This window comes from Maylandia zebra, linkage group LG6 (assembly GCF_041146795.1).
Source record: "Maylandia zebra isolate NMK-2024a linkage group LG6, Mzebra_GT3a, whole genome shotgun sequence".
NCBI lineage: Eukaryota > Metazoa > Chordata > Actinopteri > Cichliformes > Cichlidae > Maylandia > Maylandia zebra.
The window spans coordinates 19,070,105-19,095,215 of record NC_135172.1 but is presented as its reverse complement, the minus strand read 5'-3'; the positions used below and the strand labels follow the sequence as shown (position 1 = coordinate 19,095,215).

The following is a 25,111-nucleotide window of genomic DNA, read 5'->3' as shown; positions in this document are numbered from 1 at the left end:
GCAGACTCTTTCACGTATTCAGTTTATTTTGAAAAGTCTCAACAGGATCATGAGCTTTATTGTGAAAGGTTTATGTGGAAAATAAACAAGTGGATACGCGATGGTTTTACCGTCATTGTTGCTAATGACAATGTGTATATATATATATATATATATATATATATATATATATATATATATATATATATATATATATATATATAGAGCGCAGTCCTGGGAACAGCTAGATACTGCGCAGGACCCTCAAGCTCCCAGGCCTCTGGTAGAGGACCCGAGCTTGAAGGATAAACCGCGTGCTGGGTGTTTGTTTTTTTTTAAAGTTATATCGAATAGCCCTAATCATAAGTAATAAAACATACAAAAAAACATTGACCAATAAATTAGGTTTTTAAATCACCAAATATCGGTGATGGTATTATTCTTAAAAATCACACCGGTGCAGAATATTCACATTTCAGTACTCACCTCAGTTTTGGAATTGAATTTTCAACATGTTATCAAAAAAAAAAAACGGTAGAGTGCTAAAATTTGGCCACTGCATACTGCCAATGTGATAGGATTTTTATGTAATAAAATCAAGTTTAAAAAATCCATTACGATTAGTGAAACACATTCATTCAACATTAAAAACCAGCAACTCCAGTTTCAATTTTAAAACATGCACAAAGTAGTACAGGTGGGAATCACCATACATCCCACGATACGATATTATCACAATACTTAACGCACGATACGATATTATTGCAATTTTTAAAAAATATTTTGCGATATTCAGATTCTGTACATCAAGGTAAACTTTATCAATATTCATTTTATCTAATATCAAAGTCTCGCACTCAGTCTTTCTCTCATTTCAGTCAGTTTTATTGTTGACAAACTGAACGGTTTGTATTACAGTCTAGTCCAACTTAACTGAATGCAACCATCTGGTACAATTATAGCTATTCTGAACTATGCAATATGAAAACTATGCAGCCCCTTCAGCAACTGAAGAATTTGAAAGTAAATTAAAACAAAATATAATTTTACATTAAATAAAAAAGTTTTAAACTTAATTAAAATAAAACATGTCTTAAATTAAAATAAGTAAACTGTCATGTTTATTGGTGCCATAAAAAAAGTTAAACACATTTGGACAGTGAAGGAATGTCAGGATTCTTGCTCAGAAAAAGGATCAACTCTGAAGTCAGAGCATTTTGCAGTCCACAAAAACTTTTTTGTAACAAAATATCGATTTCTGCTGTCCCTGTATCGATACATTATTAGCAAACAAAATATCACGATACTACACAGTATCGATTTTTTCCCCCCACCCCTACAAACTATCTCTGTATGTTGGCAATGAGAACACAGTAGCCTTATTTGAACAAAGTTTAATGGAAGCTTCAGCAGACAAATGTGTTCATGGTTTGTTATTCAACCTAAAGGGAAGAAATATTTCTTAGGCTTTTTTCAATGGCTCTCCATAAAAGTAAATTCACGGCATAAAAATCTGACCTTTTCTGAGAGTAATTTTAATTCTTTGTGCAAACACTGACATACATACTTTGAAGTGTAGTCATTTGCCTCGTGCTATTATAAACTCAATGTAATTTCCCGCCTCACTATTGACCAAGGTTAACCTGTATGCAGCAGGTCATATGAAAAAGTAGGTCATCACTTTTCATAATTTCCTCATCTTCCTTTTTCTGCAGTTGTGTTTCTATTTTAGACATGCTCAGGTAGACAGTCATCTTATCAACTCATCAAACATACCACTGCAAAGGTAGTTAAAACAACACAGCATCGCACCAGCATCGAGGCAGTGAAACAAGTGTGAGTAATAATACTGGAATGAAGAAAGAACTTCAGGCATGTAAGCAACAATCATAGGATAAGATCCTTCTTCGCAGACAACCCAGAAAAAACTAAATGCATTCAATGACAACTGGTCTTTCGTTCCCTCTTCTATATACAAATTGTGCTGAAATGGCAATTCACTGTCACCTTTCAGCATTAGCTTTGCGTTGTGTGAGAGGACAATGCACCGGCACAATGAAAGAAGGTTTAAAATGTAAACTTGCCAGCCGAATGCAACAATGATTTCTGACCATCCAACACATAAGGTATTAAATTATACAATAGTGAATGCACACCGAGACACTGTATGCACTCCAAGTGCCATAAGTGTAGCTCAAAAGCTCATTTGCACAGTCATTTATTCTGCAACAGCTTGCAACATTAGGATTACAAATTCATAATGAGAAAAACAATATTTTATGGTGATGCCCATATTGACAGTGTGATTCATCAAAATTCCCTCTATGCATGCTGGTAGTGAACCATCTTAGATTGTAGATTGGGGTAAAAGAAAAAACAATCCAGTTCAAATTTTAGTAAAAACTAATGTGAGGCTTTACCAGTCTGAGTTAGCATAGCCTTAATTTAATCAGTCTTCATTTCTAATTATAAAGTGTGCCTACTCTCACAGACAATGCTTACTTTCTGCAATCCAGGGATACAGTACATCCTTGTAGCTGAATGCAGGGCTGTTGCTCGGAAAACAACAACACACCTAAAAGGCTGCAATCATTGCCACAAAGGATTTGACAGTCTCAGGCTGTACGATCAACTTCAATGTACATATTACCAGTGTTGGGACTAACGCGTTATTAAGTAACACGTTACAGTAACTACGTTATTATTGTGGTAACGAGCACGGTAACTAGTTATTATGCCAAAATCAGGAACGCGTTACTCGTTACTGGGATTTAGATAGGCTCGTTATTCGTTACTTCGTGTGGTGGCTGTCGCGGAGCTTCCACAGATTCAGTAACATTAGCAAGTGGTAGAGGCCAGCAGGTGGATGAGAGAAAGGGGAGGCAAGAGGAGAGACCCGAAGCAGCCGAGTGTCAGGTGAACTGAACTTCAGGTAAGAAGTTATGACCTGCAGTCTATCTGGGTCAGATATAAACCAGGTTTAGTTGGAGTTTATTTTCGTTGTACTGACTTTTTCATACTGCGTGCTAGCTAGCATGACGGGGTTTCTATACAGCTGGGTGGGTGCTATGTTACTGATGTTGAACTTTATTTTGTTCATACGGTTAATTATTAGAGTTGCCGTTCCCTAAAAAACGGAATCGTCTCGTATGCAGAGAAATTATTACGCGTTTCGTATTGAGGTGAAAAGGAACAGTTTGTCCCGGACTTAAGCTACAATGAAAAAGACACAAAGCTGAAGTTATTCTGTGTCTTTGCTGCACAGCTGCCTCTTCTCTCATTCTCTCCCCTCCCTCTCCTGTTTCTACTACAATCATGAAACTGATCAGCTGATCGGCTTTTCTCTCTTGTTTGTTTATCGTCCACTTTGCGCCAGAACGGGGAAACCAGCGGATGTCGCGCTAAACAACAGCAGCACGTTTAAGCTTGATCAGCTAGAATTTATTTAATATTAATTTCTAGTATCAGCTGATGTTTGCTGGAGCCACAGCTGTAAAACTGCTGGTCATGATATCGGTTTGTATATCTGGTGAGAGGGAAACATGAAGATGAAACCAGGAGATGTCCTTACTGAATCATCAGAGCTGTGATGGAGAAACAGGTTTACCCTTTAGGTGACATGAATGAGTTGAAGAGAAGTTATGAACTGTTTCTGAGAGACAAGTAACACCAGGATCCTTTTCTAAGTAGCTGACAGCTGGTAACTGTGCAGGGGCGGATCTAGCAAAGTGTTGCCAGGGGGCCAGGTAGGGCATTAACAGGGAAAGGGGGGCACAAAGAAATACTTTCTTATTCTCATTTAAAATGTCTCGCTTTTAATAAATAATTATCTGAGTCTTACAACAAACGATTGATAGATTGATACATATATACCATCAAAACAGTGTACATCACTGTCACAACAGCGTTTGTTTTCATTCAAAGGCTTCATGATTTTTCCTATAATGGTGGGCCGGTCTCTAGTCACAATGCCCGGGCTGATTTTTTGTCCCAGTCCAGCCCTGTATGCAGCTCATCTGCAGTCTGGTGTTACCTACATCTTCCTATTCGGAAGGCAGAATTTCAGAGTACAATCAAAAGCACCACGACTGCAGTTTTTGTGTTGGATGTAAAAAGCGCACATGATGCTGTGACGTAGGCTAGAATCCTGGCGGCGGTCAACGACGGTCCAGGCGTGGGATTTCTCTCGTGGAAATATGCACATTATTTTTTCCTTTGGTAGGTGGCACAGTGCACTTGTGGCAAGTAAGCAAGCTAGAAGACTGGCACTCTTGGTGGGTATCCAGTTAGCAACAGATTAACAAGAGAAGTCTGAGTAAAATCAAAGTTACTTTCCCTAGTAACTAGTTACTTTGAAAGTAACGAGTAACTTGAAGTAACTGAGTTACTTTTGATGGAAGTAACTAGTAATGTAACTAAGTTGCTAATTTAAAGTAACTTACCCAACACTGCATATTGCATGAGAGATCAAGTGTTGGCAACTAGTCGGAATGAATAAACTCAATAACCTGACTCGTGCTTTACATCACATCTTACACTGTGTCTCTTTTATTATCTTAATGCCAATCTCACATTTTAACCACAATAAAGTAGATATCAGTCTTTTGGAAAGTATCCATGTGGTCAGACAAACTAAAAAATTAAGTTATGAATGTGACATTCCACCCTTTTGCGTCTCTTAATTAGAGCTGGGCGATAGAACGATAACGATATGTATCGCGATATAACTTTTACTCGATAGAGAAATTAAGCTATCGCGATAGACCTCGCCGCTCTTGTCCTCTTTTAAAAAAAAAAAAAAAAAAAAAAGGGTCAGCCAATCCAAATTAAGTAGCGCAGAGCCGAACCAATCACAGCCGCAGCGTCACGTCGCGTGACTTGTTACGTACAGCACAAGTGCCAAGCCGCACCTGTGTTTGTTTGGGAAGCAGCCAGCGGGTAATGGAGCCAGCGCGTAATGGAGGAAATGAGTGTGCCGACTAGAAAAATCAACCGAGCGTGACCGAAGAGAAAACAGATGATGGTTCCAATGCCGGAGAGATTGTCGAACAGAAGAGCCATAGAAGTTCCGTAGTGTGAAGGTATTTCGGCTATTTCAAGTCTGACAAAAAACAGAGTAGCGTGCACTGTAAATTGTGCCGAAAGCAAGTCTGGAAATACAATAAACTGGTGCATGCGTCACACTGTGCGCCACGTTATTGTTTCGGTGAAATGAACTTCTACAATACTGTTACTGTTAATTGTACTCTCTGCAGTGTTTAAATGCTTACATATACACAGTTACTGTCCGTCCACACATACGACTCGGTTCTGCTTCTATGCCCCAGCTTTGTTTACTTTTTCCCACCGAGGCTTCTAGACTTCTGATTGGCCAACATTTCTGCACGGTTAGGAATCTAGCGCCACCTGCAGCTTTGGCATGTTCATAGCAGCGTTTTCCTTCATTTCTCCCTTTATGTGTAGACGGGATTATTTTTTAAAACGAAAACGGAAAATCTCCGTTTTCAAAAATACCCGTGTACGTGTGGACGTAGCCTCAGTCTCTGACTGGAAGCGCTAATTCGTCATTCGGCTTTTGTCAGACTAAAGTAACTGTTAAAACTGTTTGAAAAGCTCAGCTATACAACAAGGAGAGATTGAGAATTTCCTTTTAGTTCTCAGTTTATTTGATATTGACAAAAGTTAGTCAGTTTTGTCTGTTCTTCTGTAAAACAAACTAAGATTTATTTTTAGAATTAATATTTTGTTTCTAAGTGGAATTGACAATTTAGTCTGTTTCGTTTGTTCTATTTTGAAACTTAAACGCTTTAGCGGCTGCCTTTTGTGTAGTTTGCAATATTTGCCTTTATTTATCTGAAAAAGTCTCATGTTCCTTAAGTACATCTACCCTGTTGAACTTATTATGGGAAATAAATATTTAAATAAAAACAAGCTGTTGATTATTTCACATTTTACTTGTGAGCAACGGCACATTTAAATCTTACAAATATAGTTATTTGGCTTATATCGTGATAGATATCGTTATCGCCTGAAATGAAAAAAACATATCGTGATATGAAAAAAATCTCATATCGCCCAGCTCTACTCTTAATAGTCCGACATTACGGTATGGTGGTGAGTCAGCTTCTTTCATTTTATCCAAGGTCCAGCAGCTGAGCAAGAATGTGAATAAAAAAGAAAGCTACTGCTTAACAGTCGAAACCCAAAACAGCCCCAGACTGACTTTGTTACAGGGAAACAGACGGTCCTAGCCAAGTCAGAGGGAGGCAAGCAGAAGAAAATGCAGACACAGAACAGTGGCATGTTTGTCTATGCCAGGTACAGTGCAGTAAAATCTACCAGGAGAACAGTAAGATCAGAGGATTTTCCAGAGCTGCGGAGTTTATGCTAAATCAACAGTGTCTTAATTGTTTTTCCTAAACACTCAACCGCATTCAAACACATTCTAGTGACTATAACATCCACTATTCATTAAAATAAAAGATAGATAAACAACCAGCTTTATCTAGTAAGAAGATTTCAGTACTGCTGGAGGTAAGTAAATATGTTTTGAGATTCACTATAACATTCAGACGTATTCATGCTAATATAATGACATTTTTTAATGGCAGAAATAACACCAGAAGTACAAAAATATAGATATTTAAATGGATACATTTTATGACTTGAGTCAAGAATTGTTACTAAATTGTGAGTTAGAAGAGATAATAACCATTTTTTCTCCTGCACCTGCCTTCACACCCATACTGCCAGAAAACAAAGGCCTGAAAGTTTGCAGGGCCGCCCTGCTTTTTCTTCTTGTTACACCACAGCGAAATGTGTCGTAACAAACACATCAAACGGGCTGGGCTTTTTAAATTTTTCTTCTGTTTTTTAAACAAATATGGGAAAATATGGGAGGATGGTGGAGGAGAAGTTAAAAAAAATACAGGTTACTCATAGGCAAAACAGGAAGGTCGACAGGTATGGCAATGAAAACGAATTCAATACCTAGACAAATGAAACTAATACTTTCTGCATGACTAGACACAACCCAAGGTCATGAAAAAAAAAGAGAAAGAAAAGTTTTTGTTTTGTTTTCGTGTGTCTGTAATTTGAACGCTGACCCTTTAATATCCCTTCAATTATGGCTTTTCTTCTCTCCTCTACAGAAAACCAGGCTCATATTACACTTCCTGACAAACATGTTTACCCCTTTGCAGCAGCAGACTAGTGAATTCTCTCTTTAGCAACAGGTTCAGTTATAATATAGTATCTTTTCTCTGAGCTGCCACTTGATCCTCGGAAGCTTCCTTTTACTTTCTGGGTCAGTGTATCACAGGAAGCTGCCCCATCCTCAATCACAGGGGTTTTGTGGGACCGTCTCATATGGATTCTTCTAAATGCTTGACAGAGGACACGCACAAATCATTTAATGTTTTTTATCCCACAGCAAAGCAGGAAGCCCGGGGTACCCACTAAACATGTTTTTCTAGGTCATGATGGCAGCCATTTTAAAGCTTCACAAGTGTGAACACGACTAGTTACTAGTAGCTACACTGCTAGATAGGTAGTAGTTTGTTAAATAGTTCAGTGCTTCACACGATTTAATATTATTTGCTATTAAAGTTACTTTGATAAACTCTTGAGCCAGTTCTCATTTTTTTAATGTTTTTCTAGGAAATGAGAAATAGTTGCAGTGCTTATTGAAACACATGAAAACATAGAAGGAAGTAACAGTATCGAAGGCAAAAACAGAGTGTACAATTCTAACAACCTTGTAATGTAATATTTGGTATCACCACCTTTATTCGGTACAGGCTGAACTCTCTCAGGAAAGCTGTCTTCTAACTTCTTTAAGTAGTCTTCAGGACTAGTTTCCAGGCTTCTTGAAGGAGATTCAAAGCTATTCTTTGGATTTTGGCTGCCTTTTGTTCTGTTTTCCGTCAAGATGATCCCACATTGATTAGATCATGTTATTGTCCAGGTTCTGGGGAGGCCAGTCCATGACTGTGTGTTTTTATATCCAGGTATGCTTTTACTGAACTGGCAGTGTGTTTGGGATCATTGTCATGCTGAATAATGAAGCTGTTGCCAATTAAAATACTTTACAGTTGGCTCTGCATGGTGGATCAAAATTTGATGGCACTTTTTGTGGATAATTATTCAATAAAATTTGACGAAATCCCCCAAAGCACTGGCTGAAATGCAGCTCCAAACCATTACAGAGCCTCTACTGTCATTTACAGATGAATGTAGAGACTCACTGTTGTACCTCAGTCTTTCATCGCCGCCCTCTCTTAAGAATGGCTTCTTTACAGGCGTCCTTCCACTGAGACCATTTCTGATGATGCTTCAGTGAAAGATATATGGATTAACTGAAAGGGCATATTCATCTCTTGGGTCATGTATCAGGTTTTTTGATGAACTTTTTATTGTTAAGGACAGGAATTACACAAGCTGTTTATATGCTGTAGATCAGGGGTGGGCAACTTGAGGGCCGGTGTCCTGCAGGTTTTAGATGTGTCCTTGATCCAACACAGCCGATTTAAATGACTAAATGACCTCCCAAACATGCCCCGAAGTTCTCCAGAGGCCTGGTAATGAACTACTCATTTAATTCAGGTATGTTGGCCCAGGTGAGATCTAAAACCTGCAGGACACCAGCCCTCGAGACCTGGAGTTCCTCCCCCTTGCTGTAGATTGTTTTCTAGGCCTGCCAACTTTCCTTTTGTCTTCCACTTGTTCAGTTTCCTCAAGATTTTTAAGGACACAAGGCATGCCCAGCCAAGATACATCAAATTTGAAGCCAATGGGTCTTGGAAATCAACTTGTTTGTGCACAAATACAATTTTATGCCCGTCAAACTGTGTTTTTCATAGATTCAACAAAATCTGGAACAAACTTGTGTTTTTGTGGAACGCTGGTGGGAACAAAGAGCCTAAAATACAATTTAAAAATTGGTTTGTTGTTAAGTTGCTTGTTATGTATAGACACAAGATCTGTTCATCCCTTGAGGTACAATAGATGCTGAAATGATTCCACTGAAAATGTCCGGGTACAAGAATTGGACTGAAAGTGAATTAGAAAGTGGACAAGGATCCACAGAAAACTTTGAAAGGGCTTGAGAAAGCCTGGAGAACTACTGCTCAAGACCACTTCTAAAGAATTACAAGAACATCTCCTTAGCAGTAAAATATAAATAAATCTAGAGTGAAAACAAGACTAAACTAATATCTCACTGAAGAGGCTCAAGTTCAACTTGTTACAATTTTTGATTCAGGAAATCGATCAGTGCTCGCAGCCTACTCAGATTTTTCGCATTTGTATTTGTGAATGTAAAATCGACAAAGTTATGGTTTTAAGTCACAGTCACACTTGTCTGAATCACGGGTTCTGCTGATGTAAAAGTGGATGCACCTTGTATGAGTGTCTATGTTCGTGTGTGTGTGTTTTATTCAGGGAAGAATGAAAGTGTTATGTAAAACGCCCAGAAGCCCCCCCCTCACCAACAACAACAACAACACACAAACGCAGTTCCTTTGGTTTATTTGAGCCAACTATGCATGACCTACTTTGGGAACCTTTCAAGCAAGCTGAACAATTAACATTTTTTGGAAGTGTCTTCCTTCATGGCATCCCTTCCATGGAGAAAGTGACAAGACAAACACCAGGCTTAAACGTAAGCACTCTGGCACGAATACTTGGGCAAGCTCTAATTAAACATGAATGATAAAGGCATGCCTTGTTTGCTTAGTCAAATATATCAGGATACAAGAGGAACACAATTATATGCTGAGAGAGTGAATCGAAATGGATTCTCTCTGCATCCTCTCCACCAAAAATGAAATATAGATCTAATTGGTTTTTATAGCGCTGAATGAATAATATCCAGCCAGTGAAAGAGACATCACCTTGCATTTAGATCAACAAGAGGTACTTTCTTTATTTATGACAATAGCAATAGGCTCTTATGAGCGGTTAATCTCTATAATTTGTGATTTAATATGCGCATATTTTCCTCTAGCTGCGGTGTATGACTAAATCGCCAAACTGACCCACAAGGCTCATGACTCAGGAGATGTTCAAGAGCACTTGTGAGAAATCATTGAGACTTCTTGCATGCTAGGTAAACAAAGTACTTGGTGCACAAAAGACGGCCACAGCACCTCACACAGCAGCACGCCACAGAAATCAGGGCAACACACAGAAGCATGCACTATGCTTTGTTGCAGCTCCGGTATTTAGTTTCCACCTCCTTTATGCAGTTTGTTAATAACCTCAACAAAAGAAGGGAATGTCAGCGGTAGGTAATAGAGAGTAGATCTCCAACTACAGGACCGGCCTAGTGGAAATCTGGCCCTCTGTCACCAGACTGTGTTTCAGGAAGAAGTTCAAGTGAGGACAAGACAAGCATTGAAATCCCAGGAGCCTTGGCCAGCAGTAACCACACTTTTATTGGAGTGTCAAGTCCGGCCTAGAATGTGTGCTGTTGTTCTTGCTGTTGGCGACCATGGCGACAGCGTTGTGTGCTTGTATGTGTGTGTGTGCGCGCCTTCATGGCTGTGTGTGGGAGAGGCTGAGTGGGAACTTTTAACATGATTTCTTTTCTGTGCAACAAAAGCATCCGACCATTGTGCTAAACAGTATCATCTGGGTTCTTTTAAAAAGATTACATCCACTGTAGGCATCTACTCCTACACTCTGGTAGCACAAGGTAAAAAACATATCCATTCATAAAAGCTGGGAAAGAAAACTGGCTTTCACTTTATCCTCATGGCTATGCTTGTTAAAATAAGGGGCGATATTCTGATCACATCTGTACCCGATTTAGAGCTGTTTTTAAGATTATTTTATAGCCAAGGAAAAATAGCTAAACTCTTAGCTAATGTAATTTTGCTCTTCCGGCAAATGAATTCAGCGTTACTGTGTTGGAGAAGTAACAGTAAAGGAAGTAATGGAAACAGAGCGTTGGACAGAGATGCTTGCAACACCAAATCTCGTAGAAGTGAAAGTAGAGCTGACAGAGGTGAGAATATGCCTCTTTACATTTTAATGGTGACCATTACTTCCCCCTTAAAGCACCATAAATACAGTTTGGGCAGCACGACAAGCCATAAACATAACACCGACATATTATCACCTTATAAAGTTGTTGTGGTGAACCTCTTAGCAAAAACTACCAGATTATCCAGCAAATGCAGACATATCAAACAAATGAGCTTTTGTTTGATATGAGAAATCTCAACATTTACGCCCTTTCAGCTCTGTTTGGGTATACAGCCACACCCAACGAGATATGTGGATTACTTTATGTGTCTGCTCATTGCTCCTGAGAAACCAGTTGGTCTATCAGTTTTTTGTGGAAAAGAGTGGCCCGCTGCTGCTGCTGCTGCTGTAAACATGGTTCACACAGCCTGAAAGACCACACCAGGGACAGTTAATAGCTGAGAGCAACTGCAGCACAGCAATAGTTGGCTGTGATGGTACTAAAATTGCAAACACTACTGCCAAGTCAAGTTGGTGATAATTTAATGTCCTCAAAATGCCTAAATAATTGTGATCCAATTGCTTGAGTGATACCTAATCAATCAGGAAAAGCTTGGTGATGATTATTCAAAACTTACACTCATTGTCTTATAACCTAAATGAACACACTGGCTAAACAACACCATGAACATCTGACTGAACTGAGGATATCCGCAATGCTGAAATTCTGTTTTGAAAAGAACAAAACTGCTTCCAAGCATAAGCCCATAAAACGGTTAACTGTTACACAGAGAAAAGGCCAACAACATCACAAACACAGGTTACTATACAAAAAATATGTACATTCATAGTCGTACAAACTCCTAAGTTCCATAAAATACATTTTCACTGCTCTTTACAGGTTTTCCTGAGCCGAAACGCCTCACGGAGAGCTTTTACCGTCACTTTTAAGGATACATTTTTAGACTCTAAGAACTGTAGACAGCTGAATTCACCACTTGGACCAGCTCTTACTATTCATACCTTGAATGCTGCCTCTCGACTCTGCTTTACACAGCTTCCAATCCACCCACACCAACCAGTGCTGGGCTACCCAGAAGACAGAAAAGACCTGAAAGAACTGGATCCTTGTGGTCTCTGCGTGTTCATTAATTTGTGTGTTTCTGCAAACGTTTTGTTTTTTTCATTTTTTCTAGACATTAATGTTATTTTATTTTAATGCATTTCAATGCATCTGTTTTTACATCAATTCAAAATAAAAGGGGATAAAAATTTAAATACGTATGATGAGGTCACAAAAAGTTTCAGGCAGTAACACTGTGTTGATTTGTATTTGTGAGATCTACATTTTGATTTGACTTAACAAATCTTATTACACTGAAAATCCATTTTGCATCTACAAGCCGCGGTATCCCACTGCTTTATTTTATCAATACGATTCACGGGCTGAAAATCTAAACCTATTTAGACTGTCCTTACTTTATTCTGTGCTCAGTGTGACGAGTGCTCGGCAGGACTGGTTTAGTTAAATGCTGCACTGAAGCCAAGAAGACAGAAAGCCCCGTACACGGATGTGCTTGTGCATTTTAGCATACTGTACTTTACTTTATTTTACGTGCAGCATTTAACTTCATTTAAAACACGTGTAACTCGATTGTAGAGGATAAGCTGTCTACCTGTCTTTTTATTTAAGGATTATTCTGTATGCCGTGCCAGCGCTGTGGCTAACACATTTTGACTAAATTGGTTTTACGTAATGTAGCTTCATTTTCTTCTAAATAAATAGCGCGTATCATTTTCCCAACATCCTTTGAGAGCCCCTTTATAGTGGGCTGTTAACAGCTGGTTACACAGTGTCGGGGAAACATTTCACCAGTCTCTTCCTAAAGCACCAGACATATGTAGATACATGCTACAAATATACATATCTATTATTTTGACATCATTAGTTATAGTTTTAGATCTAGTTCGTTCTTTATTTATTTATTAATAGATTTTGTCTACACGTGACAACTAAAATCTGCATGACAACATGATGTCTTCAATCCTCATAAAGCTAAAACCAGTGTATTAGTTAAAAAGTTCTACTATGCTATTATGTGCTAGTTACACGCATATATACATATATAAATATGATAAATCTCATCTTGCTCACGAGCGCATAAAACAGCACTCACGCTCGATGAGTATCAGGGCTGCACTTGAGACGTAGTTAACAAGAACTCGTACACACTCAAGATTAAGAGAGTTTTTCTAAAGCAGCCTGACATTCATTACATTTTATTACACAATAGAAGAAGAGCAACACGAATACTCCAGAAATCTGAACTTGCTCCTTGAAGTTTGCCAGAATAAGTGGTTTAAATGATATCCAGCACAATTAAATGATCATAGTCTTCACTTAATTACTACAATATAATTAAATATTCACCGGCACACATGAGAGTGCATATAATTAAAACGCTTGCGCGCAACAAAAGACAATATCTCTGCCACACTGTTATGTCTGCTGGGCAGACACGTGAGAGCCGAAGCCATTCCCCAGCACCTTCACCTGTAACGTCCTTTTTCACAACCCAAAGAAACAGCTGTCCGCTTCACAGTCAGGAACCCATAATGCACCGGGAGCCCCTGTGCATGCCTGGTGTTGGGGTTTAATTGGATATTAGTATCCAGCAGTGTCTGAATTAATCAAATCATTTCCATCCATTAATTTAGTGGAGGAACATACAATTAAAGCCTTATTAGCGTGCTCTCAGGAGTATGCCTTTTCATCCCTCTGCAGAACATTGAGAGTTGGCCAGAGTCCAGCGTGAAGCCTTCTCCTTGCTCGAATCCGGTGCCTCTTCACGACGTGCTCTCATTTAATCTATAGAAACCGGCTGCGAGTTTAAAACAAATGAAAGTGTCTGTCAGCGCTGGGCAACTTTCCTGTTGCTGGGCTGAAAGCTACAAGTTTCAGGAAGGGCTTATTTAAATTGAAAAAAGCATTGTTGGCTTCGAGTTGTTGGATTATGAAATTATAAGGTTAGCACTGACAAGTTTTAGAGAAATTCTATGTGGTGAAAAATTGCTGTGAAAACCAACACAAAAATGCCCTAAATAGGGTGAAAAGAGATTTGGAGATTTAGGCTGTGAGCAAACATAATCCAGAGCCCTAATGTAGGTCATTTTATGATCATTACCATATTTATATATCTTCAAAACTGCAGCGCACTATTTTTTTTCCTCAAAAAAATCAAATACAGAAATGATACATTTATAACACATATATTAAATGAACATCTCTGCATTCAAGCTTCTAATAACATGCAAGATTCCATTCTACTTTATCCTAGCATTAGGTTTAAATTAAACATCACACAAATACAAATATTCCAGGACTCCTTTTTCCCCCTTCCTCCTCTGTTCTGAATCTAAGTTAAAACATTTTGCACAAAGTAATCCAGACTGCTCAGATGAGCAGCCATTTTTAATTAAAACCATTTACAGAGGAAACCAAAGTGAGAAAAAAAAGAGCCAAGGGATTTAACACTCTGTCATCCAAGGCTTCAGCGGATCAAAGAGTTTTAGTTGTGCTTTTTAATGGTTACGTAACATTTTTGCCTATGAAATATTGGGCCCGGGTACCATGCAGTCAGTCCAAAGCTGGACGGTACCACAGATTTTCCCGCAGTGCTCTTTCAAATTTCAGGCAGGATACACTAAGCCTGTGTTTATGCCTAAGTATAGCTGTCAATCAATGCAGCACCAGTAGTACAACAGGAAACTGAAAGAAGGCAGTAACCTCTGAAGAAAAAACGCAGTCTTGCCTTCTGCCTAATGCATATATATATATATATATATATATATATATATATATATATATATATACACATGTGTATGTATACAGTATGCGTGCGTGTGTGTGCGTGCGTGCATGTATTGTATGTACACATGTATATTTGCATCTGTCTGCTTCCCTGTCTGCCTGACTGCCTGCCATGTGGCCCACCTCGTACTGTCATCCTGTCTGACATTAGGGCTAAGCTGGATCTCATTAGGACCAAGGTGGCAGTGATCCCGTCAACATCGCTTTGGCTCCTGCCATATGGGTCGCCTCCAAGGTAACCGGGCTGTATCAGTCTCCTCAGAGCTGCAAGCCTTGTTATAGCACATGCACAAACAAGCAGACGCAGTATCTACTTTCTAGGCAAGTGTGTACGTATGAAGCTGAAAAGCGCGTCAAACGGGAGAAAGCGTGTAATTTTGATATGATAATCAGGCCAAATGTTTTAGATGAAAGAGAAATAAACACTGTCACAGATACACACAAGGGCAGGCACAGAGCACAGAGTGCTTGCTATCTATGTTTAACACATAAAAGGACAAAAATTACACCAAGACAAAAACATTTTTTGTGAACAAGGTTAAAAGGAATTCATCGGGTTATCTTGTGTCACTGAATGATGGTTATTATAAGTACATAAACTTTTAATACAGGGGTGTCAAACCCATTGTAGATCACAGACCACATGCAGCCTAATTTGATTTAAGTGTTATATTTCTTTCAGTGTGCATGGACTAACTATTCATGTTTAATGAACCCTCCGTTTACACAACAGAAGATGAGCAGAATTTTAAGGAATCTTAAGAAATTTAAGTGCAATTTCAACCTTTTTTTCTGTTTTTCCACATCAGTCGGATTACATTCATTAGAAACAAAACACCAGCGTCGGCACGGCTCTTTGCCTTAACCACCTTCCCCTGAAGGCGTATGGCTGGCTAAGGGTAACGTCTTTGTCAGTAAGCAGGCTGTAAAAACGATGATGTTTCAGATCTTTGTCTCAGATTAAATTAACAGTCCAGACAATCACTCCCATAACATGAGCCTATCTTAACGAGCTGCAGACAGAATACTTCCTGGTGCAAAGCGCACTGAAAAATGCTGCTCTCCTTCTCCACGATTTTCACTTCCGGCGGACCCTTTCACGAGCCTGTTCTGGCCCGCTCACCTTGTGTTTGACACCTCTCTTTTTAAGGTAAATTCTAAACAGAACAATCAACCCCTTAGAAGCAGTAGCAATTTTATAGATTACATTTATATTCTGCAGTAAATCATACTTCTAGTGATGACCTAATTGAATATCCAGTGATCAAGCACTTTATTATGCCAGCTTTTTCTAAAATAATTTCCCTCCCATCTGAACAATAGTAACTGAGCTGAAGAAAATGATAGAAAACGGCCGAGAAATCAAAAAGATCTGCAGAGGGGTTTTTTTTTCGTTTGGTTTTTTTTTTTTTATTAATTCAATCAAGAAAACTTTTGATCTAATACATGTCCATTACGGGGTTCTGTGCAACATCTCGGCCCGAGCTCAGCTTGGACTTGGCATGATCAGTCAAACATAGCAAAGCAATGTACATCAAAATCCCAGCGGAGGCTCGGATACAGTGCTGCACTTATTTTACAGCAAGCGTCTGACTTTTATCAAAAGCGATCCAAGTAAGCAGGAAGTCATTTATGGTTTTGTTTAGTGCGTCTTTGCTCGAGCTCATAAAACCTGTGAATTTATGACATCCCCAAGCATAAATAGATTATAGCAAAGTGTATTTTATAAAGCACTAGGAGGCACTCTCTGTTATTTAAAAACATTTATAATACGTGCAAATTCTCCATATACCACAAACCATTCTTTGACTTACTGTAAATAAACAGCAGCATCCGTCACTGTTAGGCGAATATAGCAATGTATTTTCAGCAACACAACCGTGTGTTTTATGGCCTACGGTTGTGACATTCACTATTATTAATCGTGCTGATAATTCACCTCCTTCACATGCAGCCGGGACAGTAGAATACACTGGAACCACAACAACTGTGTCAAAGTTCCACTATGTCAGATTGGCGGCTGTTATAGATTTTTTTCCCCCCTTTGGCCTGTTTGTTTTGTTCCACCCCCTCCACCACCACCCTCACAAAAATCAACTGTTTATTTCATCAGTTTGGCAACCAAAGCCTGTGATCAATCATTCATAATTTATAATGCTGCCAAAGGCCTAGGGCCCATAAAAGCAGATATTTGCATTACACAAGGTCTCAGCTAGAACTTCTGTTAACAGACCAATAAATTTTGTTATTGTACGTACACACAGGCCCCTGATAAGAAGCAAACTTTGCCTCTGTTTTACAGTAGAACACAGGCCTGTAAGAAGAGAGACGATGATGTTGTGGTCACATGCTGCTACAACAATGACCTGGACCCTATCCTTTAATTCCTGTTCCCCCAGCCAGCATTCCGCTGCCTTTCCCAAGCCCTGTTGTTGTTGTTATTATTTTGCACTTCTCAAAGCAAACGCCCTAAATCCCCTGTGCAACAGGAGTCCCATTACAAAAAAACTAAACAAAAAACTGGCTCTCCATCTATGGGAGACTCTGGAGTGGCATACTATTATACAGGTACACTGAAGGGAAAAAAAACCCCAAACATGATTTGATATTTACACAAAACAGGCACACACAGAGACTGCCTAAATACACCTTCTTCTTCCTTACCTCGACATGCCGTCCGAGATGCAGTTCTGACCCGGATATCCTTCACCTCTGGCTGCGAGAGACCCCTGGGATATGCCCGGGTGAGATTTCCACGACTCCATTAACGCCGTTACGGGTGAAATTAGATTCAACAAAGGGTTGGTCTGGTCCCTCACATCGTGCCGCGTGAAAGACATTGTTCCTTGCGCTCCAATCTGGTAATGGAATGAGTGTCCACCGGAATTAACTCCAACAATGGCGGATGTGGACATGCTGTTATTCTCTTGGTAATAGCTGCCATCTGTGGCTTCCTGCTTAACCCCTTTAGACAGGACATTGTTGGAGAACACATCAGACTCATAGTTCCCATTCACAGAGGAGACAGGGGGTCCTAAGATACCGGAAAGACTGTATTCATCAATGTTATTCCTCAGGGACAGATAAGTGGTCTCAGACGCAGAGAAGAGGCCAATCGATGGTGACTGCTCACCGTAGGGCTGTTGATTCATACATCCCTCACTTTTGTTTGGCTCACTCTTAATCTGCGTGATAAAGGGCGTGTTGCTCGCGTTACATTTGGAGCTGCCTAAACACATGCTCCTGAAGTCAGTCCCAGGCTCGTTCTTTATGTACTTAACCATCCCCATCTGATCTAAGCCGACATTGAACACCTCCCCGTCTACCATCTCTACTTTAGGGAACTCGAAATTCTTGAAGTCCGTTTCTCTGGTCAGCCCTGCTTCCGGGCTGCTCGTGTCATTCTGCACCAGACCCAGTCCGTCAGCAGGACTGGACACAGGAAACCCACCAGAGGAGGGGTTCTGTGGGCTGCTGGCAGTCATGTTGCCTGCTGTGGCCGGACTGGAGATGGAGGGCATTGCTGTGTTGCAGTTGTTGGTGGTTTTGCTAGAGCAGCTGCCAGCTGTTGGGCTTGAGACAGAGGACCTAATGTTACATGTAGTGCTGCAGGATGGAGGGGATCTCACACTACTCATGCTCTGAGGACTGGACATGGGAGACCTCATGACATTGAGCGGGCTGGTGAGTGGCGGTGAGCCCACGGTGCTGGACTCCACAGGGCTACATGTGACTGAATTCCTGCGCTTGATGTTGGCTAGAGTTGCAGCACACGAAGTCTGGCTGACAGGGCTACTGACAGACGAGCACAGAGGCGCAAAGCACGTAGGAGGACTGGTGGTAGACGACACCATATTGTTGCTGCCTCCGGGGCTGGAAATGGCACTGGAGGTTTGGGGACTGCAGGACAGAGAAGAGGCCAGCATAGATGCTGAGCTAACCGGGGTCCCCGCGGTGCATTCTCTGGGAGTCGCGCTAGGCTGCTGGAAACCAAATGGCTTCAATTTGGGGCTCTTTGTGGGACCACATTGGTTCTCCTCTAAAGGCCGTCCACATGCTGGATACAGCTTTCCTGGGCTGGTATTGGCTCCCTGCTGGTTAAAAGCAAAATCTGCCTCCCTGGCAGCATTCATATACAGGCCCATAGACTCAGCCACAGTCTTGGAAAGCTCTTTGGAGTCCATTTCCTGCTTATGACCAAGGAGTGAGTTGTTGAAGTGTGGGAGAACAAATGGCTGGTTCTGGCTGAGCTGCAGCATTGGCTGCTCCTGCTTTTTTGTATTGTTGTCTTTGCAGTCGGTGGCCGGGCTTCCAGCAGGGCAGTTGACATTAACTATGTCCATCAGGATATCACTGCCAGTCAGACTTGAATCCTCTGTACTGCAGCAGTACTCCATAGTGCCAGGGACCTGAGGCCATCTGTTCTCTGTGTCCTTTCCATCAAAGAAACTTTGGTATCTTTTGGTCTCCATTGCTGGCTCATTGAGTTACCTAGTAAACATGGCAAACAGACAAAAAACAAACAAAAACAGGGTCAGTCGAGCTACAATAGTTGGCAAAGGTTTTTAAGAGTATTACTTTCTGATAAAGAGACTATGTAAGATTACGTTACATATTAAAGGATTATGCAATTTTATTTTCCTTTAAAATCTAATCAGTCTCCTGTTTATAGCTTATAAAAAGTTGCACTTAAGTGAAACCTAACAAGGCAGAAAAAAAAACAATGTGGAGGAACTGAAAGATTTCTGAGTGTGAAGCCCCTGTTTGATTGTTTTATTTACACGTGCAACATTTTTTAAGATTAAAGTGTCTCATATTTTTTTAAACAAGTTAAATCTAATAAAGTCCAAAATAAATCTGTACAGTATTTCCCTCTCACACATGATTCAAACCCCTTATCGGCGCACTACAGGGAATGCAGCGATAACTTAAAGAAACCCAGACCACAAGGGTTAATTTATCTGTATGTGACGTCGCCTGGGCTTTTTTTCTTTTTATTCCCACCTCTACTGCGTCTCTATTGGCCAGCTCGGCCAGAAATCCAGCAGCTTCATCAGGCCCCATTCATGGATTGGCCCGAAAGCTGTCACTCAATAGTTATCGCTCATGCAGCCACAACATTGCTGCGACACAACTTGAACTGTTGTTTTAGGCAGCCGGAGCGGCTTCCCTGTGTGCTAAAAACGATTCAACATCACTGGGAACAATCGGACGATAAAACACAACAAATTGCATTGATTTCTGGCTGGTTTGGAGTTAATGTTCAAGCTATTTATTTTGCATGCAACGGTGCAAGTCCGCGAAGGGCTCGCAGCGAGCGGCCGAGATATCGGCGTTAAAGTGTTGCTGTCTGCAAAAAAAACAGGCTGTCCTGTGCACATGTGCAGAGAATTTGAAAGTAAAACAAGAAAAAAAGGGGGAAAAACCCGAACAGCTGTCAGACTCATAATTCCCCTCCTTGTTGTCCTGCCGCGATCGCTCTGCCTTTGCAGGACATGCACAAGTCTGCATTTTGCGTGTGCGCAGAATACAAAAAGTAGATGAAAAAAGAAGCCAAAAGCCCGTCCGTCTGCTATATTGTTTCCGTTTTTTACTCCTTTTTGCTTTAAAACTCGCATGTATTGCTTTTGAATGATTACGTCCACTACGATCAAAGTATGAATTATTTAAGCCACTTTTTAGACAGAATTTGACAGCCCTATATATCACTCTCCGCAGACAGGTGAGCGCATGTACGTTAAATCCACGAACGCTGCTCTAAATCACGGTGGCGATTTCCTAAAGTGCATAAACTTCTTGGCCACTTTTATTAAAGAGCAGACACGGAGGGGAGAGGCTAACGGTCCCGGTTAAAAGTTATTATTTTTCTCCTCCACAGCACCAAGGCCAGTGTCCGTAAGTATCCAGTTCTCCCGACACCAACTGCGAGGGGGACTTGCTTTCATTATCACCTCGAATTAAAACTGTACAGTTAAAACACAGGGCTCCGTCCGTCCTTACCTTAATTACGACATTCAGAGTTGTCAGGTGGCTGTGTTGCTGGGCAGCGATAATCCAGAGGACAGAAAAAGAAAAACGCAAAAAAAAGAAGCAAAGTCAATAAATATCAACCAACGTGCTCTCCGCCCCCCACCTCCTCACCCCTCTACTCTTTCCAATACATTGTTGCCAGTTTGACAGATAGACACACCGGAGAAGTCTACTGCGTATTATCACTAGTAATCCTCAACAGCGAGCCGCTGCTCCTGACAGGACGAAACGACAGCGATGGGTCGGACGGCAGCGACGGATAATCACACTCACATTATGGCCGTAAGAAAAAATTTTTTCCCAAGATTGACGATTCTGGAAAAGAAAAGAAAAAAAAACAGAAGAAGAAGAGTAATTAAAAACAAACGAAGGAGTCGAGTCGGACTTGCAGTCAGAGCGACGTCATTCTGTGCACATGGACCCTCCTACTGCAACGAGTGCAACACAAACTCCGAGGAGGAGGGAGGTGGTGGAGGTGGGGGGGAGTGAGAGAGAGAGAGAGAGAGAGAGTGGTAGAGGGGGAGGGAGGGGCTCGGAGCGCAGGTAGACGGAGCCGTCTGGAAATAGGGCACCGAGCTGTGTGAAAGAAACTCGTGTGATGGCGACAGTAAGGCTTTCGTGATTTCACTTTTTCTTCTTCTTTTTTTGTCTGTTGAAGTCTTGCAAGTTTGTTACGTTATATTTTCTCTCTCTCTTTCTCATTTGTGACTTTTCAATATTAGTCATTTCTGCCAACTGACACTTCGGAGATCCCGTCACGGTCACGCACAGCAATTTTAGATCACAGGAAAGTATTTCAGGTGCTTTCCCCGCACGACCCCCCTCCTCGCGCACGGTGAACGTGGAGCTCATGAGACCCTCGCGAGTGCTGAGAGAAGAGTGAAATCAAGTCGGCGAGAGCGTGACGGCTGCCCCCCACTAGATGGAGATGCTGTTCAGAAACAAATTACAGAGTGGTCAAGCTGTCACTTAATTCCGTCCATGTCAAACTATATTAGTAAAAACAAAAAACGCTTTAATCTCTAATGAATCCAAATGCACACTTTCTGCTTTTGCGTGTTAGACCCGTAGCTTTCTTTCCACATCATCTGTCTTCTTAAAGAAGAATATAATAATAAAAGCCACAAACAATGTTTCCTATCTGAGTGTGGACATTCGGACACCTTTCTTTTAAAATGAAGTGCAAGACATCCACTCATCCCTGATGGTGACACATCCGAGTCCATCTGGTCACTGCGTGTTCACGCTGTCTCGCTGGCATGATGATTACAGTGCATGGTTAACGTCCATAGGTGCCTTCACTCGAAAGTAAAAAATAATCAAATAAATGTTCTCAGGTTCGTGATTTGTGACTCTGTCATCTGGATTAAGCTGCTGTTTACATTTCACGACCCACATCTCATGGTGTTGACTTTGGTTTTACTCCAGCAACATCCAATAATCAGTTTAATCTGTGGAGTTGTCAGTCACACTTTGTAGGATTTTTTTTTTTCATTTGACTGCATAACAGGCAGCGTGTAGGGGTTTCCACTGTGAGGGTGGCACTTTATACAGTAGAATAAAGTTCCAGCGTTTCTCTTCTTTGCTTTTCTGGATACTCCATACCAGCCTGTAGCCATTTCTCAAGCCAGGCAGCAGCAGTTAGATTAGTCAAAGCCAACCAAGCAACACTGCCCGCCTCCCTGATCTGCCTGTTAATCACCCATGAATGGGGACCTGCTTCACAAAAACAGAGGGAAAAAGCGTAGCAGAATTGAGATATAAGCAATGTTTCCCACACCCATTCATGCAGCTCCCACTTGTCCATTGCGCATAATGGGTGCCAGTCAAACACATCATGGGCAAATCTAATTTAGCTTTGCACCACAGATTTTCCTTCCACAGCCACAAAGTCCTAAGAATTTGCAGACTGACAGCAGAACACGGCTGATATGAAATCAGTAATAATTTGCTCCCTCATTGGTAGAAATTGAAGGGAGCCCCCTTGAATCTCTCTGAGCTTCCAAGCACTGTCATTTTAGACAAATCAATGATAATCGCAATAGCCTGAAAACACTGTACATATATGGGAGTTTAAAAATAGCTGTGTTTTGAAGTGATTGGGGGGAGGGTGTGTGTGTGTGTGTGTGTGTGTGTGTGTGTGTGTGTGTGTGTGTGTGTGTGTGTGTAGGTTTCTCTCAGATGAGTGATTGCCATGATTAGGAGCAGGCTTCCACTCCAGTTTAGACACATAGCAGACAACTCCAGTAGCTGAAAGGCCCAGCTGCAAAACAGAGAAGTGGATGCTGCCCCTCATGGGGACAGGTGAATTGGAGCATGTTAACTCTGAAACAAAACACTCGTCAACTCAACAGAAGACCCTGTCCCCATCGTGTGGTAATTACAGATGTAGTTTTTAATCAGAGAAGAAGTCCATCGCCGACACCCTCCCCCAATCCGCTTATTGTTTCAGTTCAGTTTTCCTCGAGGGTCATCCATTCACAGATAAAGCGACAATGCAGTCGCTCTGCCAGTTACTAAAATATTCCATTACCACCTTTTTTTTCACAACTCTGACTTCATGGGTCGAAATGATGATGTGTTGACTTTCTGTCCAAGAAGTCCATCAGACAAGCGTTTGATCGAGGTTGGCATTTTTACATCCTGGATTCAAAAGCCTTTTTCACACAAGTTGTCTTTGAATATCCGATAAATGCAAGCACTGACTCTCCTTTTGGCTCTACTTTAGTCTCCACCAAGCCCTGAGGGAGATACGTGGCTCTTTAGCTGCAGCTCTGCTTACCAGATAGTTGCAGGTTTTCCTCCACCTGTTTTCTCGTGCTGTTAATTAGATTTAACAGAACGTTTCCACTGAAAACAGCTGACCTTTAACTGCTAATACGATTCCTCAGTTTGAACAAAAGCAATGCAGTTTTTTGACCTCAAGTGAGCTTAAAAACAATAAAAAATAAAGCTGAGGTGAGGGGAAATGCAATTTCTTTTCATTACTATAAACTAAAGGGTGACTATTCACTTAACATTTAACACTTAAGCTTCATTTCTTGCCTCTGTGCAGTCATTATGATTGTGTTCACAGCATCCGTCATGTTTCCGCGTATTATGTCTGTTTGTTCAATGTCATGTGGTAGCAACAGGGCAGAAAGTTGACCACTTCTCATCTGCATAAAGTTGAGGGGTAGGTGACTGTATACAGGAGTGTTTCCCTTAACCCGTACCTCTGATCATCAAAAGATTTTCCAAATAGGAAAACATATTCAGCAGCTGCATGACTCTTGTTTTAGATGTTTTTTAAGAAGCACATTTTACTGGATTACATGAAAAAGTTTGCAAACAGCTCCCCGTGTTAGTTTGGTTTGAAGCAGACAGTCCTTGAGAGGCAATCAACCAGTCAGATGCAGCTCAGTGTTTGTGTGGTAGCAGACTATAAGGCCGGGAGAAACCGGTCAGGCACTGTCTAGTAGCTCACAGTTCATTAGACATGTCTACTTGCCATAGTAAGTTTCTTATAACTAATATGATTGGATGAAAAATCCGTTCTTTACTTTGGCCGATGCAGATTTCAAGATGAGGAGTACATGCTGTCGTATCTGGCTCGCAGACTGAATAACCTCACAGTTGGATGATAAGCCTATGAAGGTCAGACACAGGCATACATACCATTGAATTTTAAATGGGGTTGTTATGGGAACTAGCATGTTTTTGTATCTGAACTCTGCAGCCATGGTCCGTGTAGGCAGGATGTGAAAGAAATTAGCCTTGGGCTACTGCAAATGTTAATAAATGTGAATTAACATTGGGAATGAACTCTTTTACATTTCATAATAATAAAGAGAGTTTATGGAGCAAATGCAAGAGAGAGAAAAAAAATGCGAAAATTAATTTGCTAACTTTATCGGGATTCATGCTTTTCAAAGACGATTGATACTTTTATTCACAGTTACCGTGTGTAGTTAAACATTTAGAGGCAGCTAATTAGATTTAACTTTCACCTGGTAATCAAAGTTGACCAGTTCCTGAAATAGTTCATTTAACAGAAATCATATCTCTGTACTGCAAGCATTTGAATAAATGCAAAGTTGAAGAGTTACACAACCAACTTGGCAAGATATTAATTAATTCACCCAAGGGTATAATTACATACTGAATCATTCAAGTATGACTGTATGGGTGTGAAAATTTACACTTATTTAAAATAAAGGCATATTTTACTAATTCTAAGATAGATAGATAGATAGATAGATAGATAGATAGATAGATAGATAG

General features: G+C 40.7%; 1 protein-coding gene across 2 annotated transcripts in view; it reads right to left on the bottom strand.

Moving 5' to 3' along the window:
* Window positions 1–21,277, bottom strand: part of nr3c2 (nuclear receptor subfamily 3, group C, member 2) — an 87,870-nt gene extending 66,593 nt beyond the window's left edge. The window contains exons 1-3 of one of the 2 annotated variants that reach the window (XM_004549323.3): window positions 21,009–21,277; window positions 20,819–20,857; window positions 17,483–19,309 (exon numbers count right to left, since the gene is read on the bottom strand). In XM_004549323.3, the coding sequence (XP_004549380.1) occupies window positions 17,483–19,290 (1,808 nt within the window). In that variant the 5' untranslated portion in view covers window positions 19,291–19,309; window positions 20,819–20,857; window positions 21,009–21,277. Of the gene's footprint in view, window positions 1–17,482; window positions 19,310–20,818 lie in introns of both variants that reach the window. The other variant, XM_004549322.3, reaches the window with a different exon arrangement.
* Between the last annotated feature and the right edge of the window lie 3,834 nt (window positions 21,278–25,111).